The 10,658-nt window shown below is 36.6% G+C and overlaps 1 protein-coding gene across 3 annotated transcripts; it reads right to left on the bottom strand.

The window, feature by feature from the left end:
• Positions 1-424: 424 nt before the first annotated feature.
• Positions 425-10,183, bottom strand: LOC110308927 (vomeronasal type-2 receptor 116-like). Of its 3 annotated transcripts, none has more exons than XM_085828611.1 (6): positions 9,865-10,183; positions 7,746-8,028; positions 6,478-7,281; positions 5,409-5,633; positions 4,145-4,268; positions 425-2,998 (listed from the first exon to the last, which is right to left on the bottom strand). In XM_085828611.1, exons 1-6 carry the CDS (start codon positions 10,080-10,082, stop codon positions 2,091-2,093), a joined length of 2,562 nt encoding a protein of 853 aa, XP_085684737.1. In that variant the 5' UTR covers positions 10,083-10,183; the 3' UTR covers positions 425-2,090. The 3 variants fall into 3 exon arrangements, with proteins under 3 accessions (XP_085684737.1, XP_085684738.1, XP_085684739.1); XM_085828612.1 differs by having other exon boundaries at positions 425-2,995; XM_085828613.1 differs by lacking the exon at positions 4,145-4,268 and having other exon boundaries at positions 425-2,995; positions 5,405-5,633.
• Between the last annotated feature and the right edge of the window lie 475 nt (positions 10,184-10,658).

Below are 10,658 nucleotides of genomic sequence, written 5' to 3'. Positions count from 1 at the left end.
CTCCTCTCCCTCTCCCTCCTCTCCCTTTCCCTCTCCCTCCTCTCCCTTTCCCTCTCCCTCCTCTCCCTCCCCCTCCCCCTCTCCCTCTCCCTCCTCTCCCTCTCCCTCCTCTCCCTCTCCCTCCTCTCCCTCTCCCTCCTCTCCCTTTCCCTCCCCCTCCCCCTCCCCCTCCCCCTCCCCCTCCCCCTCCCCTCCCCCTCCCCCTCCCCCTCCCCCTCCCCCTCTCCTTTTCCATCTCCCTCCCCCTCTCCTTTTCCCTCTCCCTCCCCCTCCCCCTCCCCCTCCCCCTCCCTCTCCCTCTCCCTCCTTTCTTACTTCGTTTATTTATTTATCATTGGGTATATTATTTATTTCATATATTTCTTTTTAAATTTTATTTTATTTTTCATTTATATTTTACACTACATATTCCATACACCACACCCCCATCTACCCTCTGACTGCTCCATATTCCATGCCTTTACACTACCTCACCCCGTCTCCATGTGGATACCTCCAACACCCACTTCACCTGACCTCCAAATGCCCTGGGTCCTCCAGTCCCTTGAGGATTAGGTGCATTATCTCTGAATGAACACAGACCTGGAAGTCCTCTACTGTATGTGTGTTGGGGGCCTCATATCAGCTGGTGTAAACTGCCTGTTTGGTGTTCCAGTGTTTGAGAGATCTCAGGGTTCCATATTACCTGAGACTGTTGGTCCTCATACATGATGGCCCTACTCATCAGCTTCTTTCAGCCTTCCCTAATTCAGCAAAAGGTGTCAGCTGTTTCTGTCCATTGGTTGGGTGCAAATATCTGCACCTGACTTTTTCAGCTATTGCTGAAAAAAGTTTTGGAGGGCAGTCATGATAGGCCCCTTTTTGTGAGCGGTCTATAACCTCAGTAATAGTGTCAGGCCTTGGGGCCTCCCACTGAGCTGGACCCCTTTGGACCTGTCACTGGACCTTCCTTTCCTCGGGCACATCTCCATTTCTATCCCTATACTTCTTTCAGACAGGAACAATATGGGGTCAGAATTGTGACTGTGGGGTAGCAACCCCATCACTTACTTGATGCCCTATCTTCCTGCTGGAGATGGGTTATATAAGTTCCTCTCCCTACTGTCAGGTATTTCATCTAAGGTCCCTTCCTTTGAGTCCTGGGACTCTCTCACCTCCCAGGTCTCTGGTGCATTCTGGGGTTTCCCCAACCTCTTCTCTCCTGAGGTTGCCTATTTACATTCTTTCTGCTGGCCTTCAGTCCTTTCCCTCAGCCAATACCAGACCAGATTCCCCCCCCCCAATTTCCCCCACCCTGTCCACTTTCCTTCCCAGGTCCCTCCATTGCTTCTCATTGTGTCTTTTCACATAAATGTAAAGAGCCTTATATTGCAGGCACAATCTGCTATGCATCGTCCCTTTAATAAAATGTTTTTTTCTTTGGATGTTATCTGACATTCTTAACATCTGCCTAGTACATTTTAAAGCTATTCCAAATTATAGCGCTTCTGTGCTGTCATAGGCAATACTGTCACTGTACTTCACACTGCTAATATTCACTCTTGTTTCTCTTTTCAAATAAGTGCCTTTTATTGCATCAGGAATCGATGATATTGTAAATCTCAACAGAAACAATTTACCATTTTGTTGATATTTTATATTCCGTTGCTGTATATTGAATGAAGCCAAGGCATGAAATTGGATGCAGGCACTCCATGAAAGCATGAGGGATAATGGCAATTACTGGCTTTATGTCCATGTTGTCTTCAGACCTTTTTCTTACAACTCCAAGAACAACTCGACCAGAGATGGTAGTGTTCACAGTCAGTATGGTCACCTTACATTAATCATTAATTAAGTTCATGGTTTACACACAAAACCACAGGTCCGCAATTGAGATTCCTGGTTCTCAATATCTTCAGCATTGTGTCCTTATGAATGAGACCATTTTTCACCAAAGTTTGGTAATTGGTATTACAATAGACAGTTCTGTCCTGTTTGTAAGTTCAAATTTGTATATTATTTAAATTTTTATAAGATTAAGTACTACTTTTGTTAAGACAAAGAAAAATATGTTGAGAATCATCTAACATTTTCATAGTATGAATATTTCAATAACGAAATTTATCTTTGTACTTCTGTATAAAATTTGAATCTGGTCTAACTAAAATAACATAACACTTTGGGGCAAAGATACACATTAGCAACCCTGCACTAGAAGCCAAGATTGAGAAAACCTCCACAACCACCATGACCTTCCCCCTGGTGCTGTGGTAGACAGGGAGGAAGGTGATCCAGACACTGCAGAACCCCAGCATGCTGAAAGTTAGGAATTTGGCTTCATTGAATGTGTCAGGAAGGTTCCTAGCCAAGAAAGCCAAAGTGAAGCTCCCCAGAGCCAAGGAGCCCAAGTATCCCAGGACAACATGGAAGGCAATTACAGAGCCTTTATTGCAAAGAATGACAATCTTCCCATGCTCAGATTGTATATCTCTGTCAAGAAATGGAGGAGATGTTACCAACCAGATTCCACAGAGAACAAATTGGATTAGGGTACAAATGGGAATGACCAACTTAGGTGCCCCTGTTACCAACATCTCTCTCATTCTTCTTCCTGGAGTAGTGAGCTTGAAAGCCATGACCACAGTTATTGTTTTGGCCAACACTGTAGAAACAGACACAGTGAAAAATACTCCAAATGTGGTCTGCTGCAAGATGCAGGAGACCTGGTTTGGATGTCCAATGAAGAGCAGGGAGCAAAGAAAGCAGAAGACTAGAGAGATGAGCAGGACGTAGCTGAGAATGCGGTTATTGGCCTTCACAATGGGAGTATCCTTGTACTTCAAAAATGTGATTAGTACTAGAATTGTGATGGCTGAGAAGGACAGTGCTATGCAGCCTAGAGCCATCCCCAATGGATCTTCATAAGCCAGAAATGATACAGCTCTTGAGAGGCAGTGGGTTTTCTCTATGTTGGCATACTTATCATCTGGACACTTCACACACTGTTCCATATCTGCTGGCAAATGAAAATAAACCCTTATAAGATATCATAATTACATATGCAATAATTTTATATTTCTGTTATTCATAGGAAACATCAATAAATAATTTGGTGTTGAGCATCTATTCCATTCCTTTTTGCTGTAGAACCACTAACTTAAGATTGCTCTGTATTAACCTATGTTTGTGATCGAACAAACCACCATCATAGGAAGTAGAACAGAAAAAATACTTATTAAATAAAAACAAATGATGACTAATAATAACAATTTCAGATTATTTAATTCCTCCAAACATAAATCCATTATTCACAGACACGGGTATAATGCAGACATCTTTGTTGATACCAGTTGATGAAGTGCATCATGTATTTTGTTTGCTTTGTGGGTGTGCCCTTTGTCTGTATGTATACATAGGAACTAGAACATACAATTACTCATGCAAGTACTATTTGCATAAAGGAATATTTTCATTCTTGAAGTTATATGCCTCATATACCTATGCATGTCCCTCTCATTGTTTTACAATCTCTTTCTTCCCAAATATACATTCCAAGCTCTATGTCATAAAGGTTATGGTTGTCCATATTCATCCCTCTTTCCTTAGAGAGGGAGTGATTGACGATAAGCAGTATCCCATCTGTTGCTGCATTCTTCAAAACTTCACTCTTGTTCTAACTCTTTAACAGGAAATTATTAATCCATTAAGCCATCTAAGTTCTTAAAATATAATTCATTAAACAACAACTGTTACCCTGAGCATCTAGTCTTTGTCAGGGACTAAGCTGTGTGATGGAAGGAAAGATTATGGACTGATCAGGTAGTCAAGTTTCTATGGACAACAAATCAAAGAAAAATTAACATATGCATAGATTACATCTAAAATGTTTCTTTAAAAAATTGTTACACAGGTATGTCCCCCTAAACACTTTCTATATCATATAAAATCAGTAACCATCATATTGTGAGAGAAACACCTTGATTGAAGAAGATATTGGAAGTTATTTGCTGGGTCCAAAAGAAGTTGACATTATTTAACTGATTAAGTTCTCATTCATGGAGATTTTAGGGCTTCAGTTTGAATCTAGGGCATTTCATATTTCTAGTTTGGAAAGAGAAGGTATTCAAATTCAGCAATTTTTCTTCTGCATGCACTCATGTACCTGTTTCATTGGAAACCTCATTTTCTGGGCACTGAACACAATCAAAGCAGCAGTCTGCTCTTTCTTTCTGATGAATTTTCCTGAATCCTGCAGTACATGCCACACTACACACAGAGGAGGGAACCTGAGGCAGTGAATAAATATTATATAATATGCTTGTGAGTGATTGTGTGTGGGTCAACCATTTGTCAAATGAATAATGACCCATAGATTGATACATGGGACACTAACGGATATGATTATACATATTCTTTTGATATGACTTATTCTTTTGTATTACTTAAAGGTTTCAGGCACATTACTATTTTGTATTTCCCTGCAATGCACTGAATGTCACACAATATTTACTATATCATGTAATACTATATATGTAATATTCAGGTTGTAGCAATTTCAATTTTTCCTTCCTAAACTGATCAATCCAAAAGAATGTTTGTGTGACACCTGCTTTTCTCTCATGATTTATAAATTACAAAAAAATAAAAACATACAAAAGAATAGTGAGGTGTATGGAGGGAGAAGTTGGGCGAAATGGGTAAATCTAGGAAGAGTGGTTTGATGGCTATGACCAAAATATGTTATGTAAGACTCCCATAAATTTAATAAAGTTTTCCTAAGTGTAAAAGAACCTGAACACACTATCCCTTCCCCTCTCTCCCATGCATCTATGAAGGAGCTTCCCCATCCACCCACTCCTGCCTCACCACCCTAGCATTCCCCTGTGCTGGGGCATGAAGCCTTCACAAGACTAAGGAACTCCCCTGCTAATGATGTCAGATAAGGCAATCCTCCACTGAGGAGGGGAAAACAGGATGTTGGATAACATTTGAAATGTAAACAATTTTTTTTAAATCCAAAATATATAAATAAAAAAAAAAAACCTTGAATCTGGAGAAACATTTATGTTAATGAATACATGCTATAGTTAAGTAGACAATACATTAGTTCACATGGAATCAGAAATTTCAATGGGTTATATATAGTTACAAATTTTTAATTAATTATATGTAAATATATACTATATTATAAATTTATCAAAGTTATTCCTGTATTATGGTTGAATTGGCATATGGGTGCTATTGAACATGCAATCCAGAGGACATTGATCCTTCTATGCCCAGATTAACATGACATTGAGAGTTATCAAATTTTGATGATTGTAATTGAGGATGGTCTTTTGCAAGACTAGCAATCGGTCTTAACCACTGAATCTCATATTTGAAAATCTACATATCCTGAAAAATAAAAATTATGGTATACCCACTGATGTTCCTCCCATGGCCCATTCCAAATCATCAGATATATGAAGTTGTTGTCTCTGTGGAAAACAAGGTAAATAGCTTCCTATTTTCACTTTTAATCCAAGGCCTTGTGGAAAATTCCAAATGAGGAAAATGTCATACTCGGTACACTGATTTTCCCTATGCTTCATGTTCACCAGTTCTCCAACAGGGTTCGTAAATACCCTGGTTTTCATCAAGGAAGACACCTAGACGAGATTCATGCACATATGCATATCAATAAAGGTAATGCCAAGTTGAGAATTTTCCCTTTTTTCTTAATGATTTTCAGAAAAGACAGCTGTATTGAAATAAACCCGTGTAGTAAAAAACATTACACCTCATTGATAATTGAAAATATATATGCTTCATGATAATATTTGATGATAAAATGTGTTAGAAAAAATGATTACCAGATAACAAGTAACATGGTGTGCATGTGTGTGTGTGTGTGTATGTGTGTGTGTGTACCTGTGTGAACATGTTTGTCAAAAATACTTTTAAAAAATGAAGCCATGTATGTGAGAATGAAGGGGAAGTCTGAATGTCTGAAAATTGTGAAAATAAAAATGTGGGATTTTATGTGTATACAGTGTACACATATAAAATGAACATAAACTTAATAAAATGGGAAGTCTTAATCATTTATGTTTTTGTAAATTGTTAATTTAAATGAATAACTATTAACCCATATTAACAGCCCATGTATCAATTTTTGAGACACTATTTTTTAGAAAAATATTCAGTCTAGTCATCACTTAAGTCTTTTATGATAAAACTCTTGGCTTCTATTTTAATTTTGAACTCATTTGGTGAAATGTTGAGACACCTTTTCACAAAACTCACTGATATTCATAAAATTGTATTGTCCCCTATTAAATATTATCTTTGTGTATGATATTCATCCATGCAAAAGAATCATTAGGGACTTTTGCAGTGTATAAATCATTCCACTGAGAGAATGATCTCTAACAAATGTACAGTTGTTTCTCTGGTTCCATTTAAAAGATCACATTGATATATCTAAGCATAATGAAATGTAAGAAACTTTACCTGCTCACAAACAGTGAAATATCTTTTGGGTTTTGCCTTTTTCTGAGACTCTACTTGTTGAAAAATGTGTTCATGGTAGGTGTGGGCCACAGCATAAACAGCATTATACAAATTGTAACCTTCATCACTCATCGCCATATCATAGTTGTACAGTGCTGTCCATTCCAATGTGTTGTTGAATGTAATATGATCCATTTTACTGCTGTTCTTAGAGATTGAACAATTAAAATAATTCCACTCCAATATCGTATGAGAAATATTTACTGGGTATTTGGCAGTGTTTATTGTTTGCATAAATTTTTTAAATTTAGGAATCTCAAATCTGTGGTGTGCAAAAGTAATAGTCCCATGGAAGAGATTAAGGGTGAATTCTTTTTTACTTGTGATGACATCCCATTGTGAGGTTGTGATCCAGATTCTCCGAGCACCTAAATCTTCCCATCTTCTAAAGCTTACTTCTAGTGTAGAGTTCATTTCACCATAAATGATAACAACCTTTGCTGAAGATGTCATAATTTGTTTATCATATATTGTAGCACTTGTCATGTATATCTGCATGTTTTCTGGGATCATATTAACAAAAGCTAAACAGATTCCATGACTTTGGCTTTCTTCTCTTAAATCTGAGAGAAACTGAATACCCTGCTCATCATCTGAGATGACCAGTCCTATCCAAGTCCATCTAAAATGAAACATCAAGGAGACCATGCCATGGGACAAATGTGTTTCCTTGGTGGCTACTTGATGGACGTGGTACAGCCGGTCATGGTCACGTAGTTTAGGATTAAATGATCCAAAGAAAACCTAAAGGATGTAGAAGAGAGGAAGAAACTTCCAGTGAGAAATATGATTATTAGGATGTTTGGACTCATATACAGGTAATGCTACTCACCTTCCAGAACTCCTGTTAAGAACAGTAAGATTGTACTATACATATCATATATTATTCCTATTAGATTCTAGACTATTCCTTACAAGTCTGAAATTCCTAGAACACAGTTTTACCAGTTTGCAGTGTACATCTATGAAGTGATTTTTAAATTCATCTATATATATGTAGGTATATATATATATATATATGTGTGTGTGTGTGTGTGTATAATGTAGGTATATATATATATACATATACATATATATATATAATGGGTGTGTATGCGTGTGTGTTTGTGTAGCAGCGCACTCACAAATGCATTCTCTCCACGTTTTCTTGTAGGCACCTATAAATGCAATTTAATGTTCTTAACCCATTCATTGTCACAAATTCTTACCAGTGGCATCGAAGAATGCATTGCCAGTTTTAAGGATGTTTTCCATGATGGTCCTGTAAGACCTATGGCACATGAATCATCTAAATAACAGAAATAATTAACAAAATTCATACGTCCATTTATTTGTGTATATGCTTGATCCAAACCTCTCAATAAATCATGACAGTTTCCACCAATGATGGAGAACATCAAAGTTATGTTGGGTAAAAGATAAGGATTCTTGTTGATCTCATCAGTAGCAAAAAACATTACCAGAAGAAACTCATATTCACTTGCTGCAATTCTAAAAGAAGGCATAGTGATGATTAAGAGAGATGTTTGAAATATAAAATTTCAAATGCTGTAAAGTTTGTAATATGAGATATACTAAGTCTGCCTCCCAAGTGTGGGGATTAAAGGCGTGAGCCACCACCGCACGGCCAGACTAATTATTTTAAGATATATTTTATTTAATTTTATTTATGCATTTAAAGATATATACAATGATACAATATACCATATGACCGGAATATTATCCTTTAGGGTCTTGTACATATCAAGTTAATGTTACCTTTTAGTGTGTTCTTACTATTTCTATTTTGTTAAAATTTTATGAGATTTCTTTAAATACCTCAGTCTTCCTAATACTTTGAGGTCCTTTAAGTGATGGCTGAGCACAGAGATCTTCTCTGCCTCAGCACAGTTGGCAGTTCATCTGTTATTATTCGCTATTACCTCTCATCAGGAGTAAAGACACCAAACATAGACTTTTGCTAAAATTTATATATTTTAATTAAGTGTTCAGCGTGAAGTTTTTTTCTAATCCAGAAAAGTATATTGACACAGTTCATATATTTGTAATTTTAAAACTTATTATGGCTTAAAAAATTGTCATCAATGAGAATTTCTACAATTTTTGCAATGAGATGTGGGAAAATTCAGAATACATCAGAAATGAATTCCTACTCACCTAACACAAAAGGATAATAATATGAAGCAACCATCACTATCAGAGTGTACAGTGTACTGTGGCTACCAATTGAAAAATGTATTTCTTTATTCTAAGACATAAAAATTTAATGAGAGATGGGATGAGAGCCAAAGACAGAAAAGCACAGGAAACCTTGGTTTAAGAAAGAAAGAAGTTGCAGGCACATTGATTAGCTAAAAGTTTCAACACTCTTTCCCTCATGATCTGCAGCCACAAATGATAACATCTCACACTTTGGATCTCAGACCTAATAGCCACATTGAGAGCAGGTTCTTTTCCACAAAAAGTACAATGATTCTTCTAGATTTAGGTTTTCAGACCTCAGATGTAGAGATTAAGGCCTGAATTTTCCCTATGTATCCAGGGCATATGACATAGGATGAATGGAAAGGAATTGTGAATATATATTAACTACTAAATAATGTTAAATTTATTGAATAAGTAATAGAAATATTGACCATCTATCTGATAGTGATAATAAGCCTAATCTGTGCCTGTGCATTTGTGTAATTGGATAAAAAGATTATTCTGGTAACAGAATATGAGACTAGCATTCTTTTTCCACATTCAGTATCAAATCCAGAATTGCAGGATGAGGCTCATTTAAAGACTATTTTAAAGTAAAGTATATGTATATTCACAAGTATATAAGCAATGTTATACATTTAACCAGGTATAGTAGACCAACACATACACAAATATTTCAATGAAACAATGCATGTTCATCTGTTGGAAACAGATAACACTTTTATGAAGGCATTTAAATGCATGATCATACATGTGGCATTGGCAGATAACTGAATATAGGCAGTGATGCAGTCTTTCATATTGAGTTCTTGACAAAGATGGGGATTGTGAATCCAAGGCAGATGAAGAGATATCTTTCAACATATACTGTCAACAAAGACTCAAAAGAGAGAATCCAGACTTTCTCATTGTCCAGCATTGTGAACTGAAGCATAACGTATTAAAACTATATTAAACTGTGACACATTTCAAAGTATTAAAATAGTGATTGATATAATAATTAATTTTCAGGGGTTCTTAAAGTTACATTGTGAGAAAGATAACAGAAGCCACAGTTTGTGTATACAGCTAAATGTTTCTAACTAATGACATTGACACAGGAAAAAAATGTTAATGACTTACCTAAAATTTAAAAGTGAATTATAAAAATTATCATCAATTGGTTTATCAGCTGCCCCAATGTAAAAATGACATTCCCTTTGCAAATCTCCATCATTATCTTCACTATTCTTTATCCTCCAAAAGCAACTTGCTTCAGTCAAACAGCACAAGATGAGAGAAAACTTCAGAAACAAAAATGAAATAGTGAGAGCACAGAGCTGCTTCATGTCTGCTAACATCTAAGATGGAGCTGTTGTGAAATCTGTTTCTGATGTAGAAACACATCACACACACAGTTACACCTATGTGTCTGTTTTAAGGCTACTGCTGTCTGGAAATCCACTTATTATATTCACAGTTCCTTTCCATTCCTCCTATGTCATGCTCCCTAGATACATAGGGAAAATTCTGGCCTCAGGCTCTACATGTGAGATCTGAAAAGTTTTCATCAACATATTTTTGAAAACATGTTTTGAGATCATTTTTTCTACCCTCAGAGGTCATGATTGCATTCATATGCATAGTGAAAATCCCAAGGACAGTTTTCTTCTTCATGGCTCAGACCAGACCATGTGTCAACAGCCATTATGTACGAACACAATGGATTTCATCAGAACTTCTTTACCATGACTAAAGTTGAAAAGGTCATAAAAGTTCCATATCATTCAGATGTTGAGTTTTATCATGGAACATTATGTAACACATTGTCTAGTTTAGGGAAGGGCAGTCTCACATGTAACATTGAGCCTGGATTTGACCATGTTCTCTGCTGTTCATATACTATTGTATGCTACTCATGTTTACAAAATCTCCTC

The sequence above is a fragment of the Mus caroli genome, unplaced genomic scaffold, assembly GCF_978045245.1.
Source record: "Mus caroli unplaced genomic scaffold, Mus_caroli_1 scaffold_12, whole genome shotgun sequence".
In the NCBI taxonomy this organism is placed as follows: Eukaryota; Metazoa; Chordata; class Mammalia; order Rodentia; family Muridae; genus Mus; species Mus caroli.
The sequence above is the reverse complement of the archived record's forward strand: the minus strand, read 5'-3'. Positions and strand labels throughout refer to the sequence as shown.

Bases quoted from the DNA above. Each gene is read 5' to 3' on its own strand.
- LOC110308927 (XM_085828611.1), bottom strand. From the start codon at position 10,082: ATGTTAGCAGACATGAAGCAGCTCTGTGCTCTCACTATTTCATTTTTG. The intron at 7,282-7,745 runs GTAAGAATTTGT...TACATCCTTTAG, and splicing joins TGCATTCTTCGATGCCACTG to GTTTTCTTTGGATCATTTAA. The intron at 5,634-6,477 runs GTAAAGTTTCTT...AATCTCGTCTAG, and splicing joins ATTTCACTGTTTGTGAGCAG to GTGTCTTCCTTGATGAAAAC.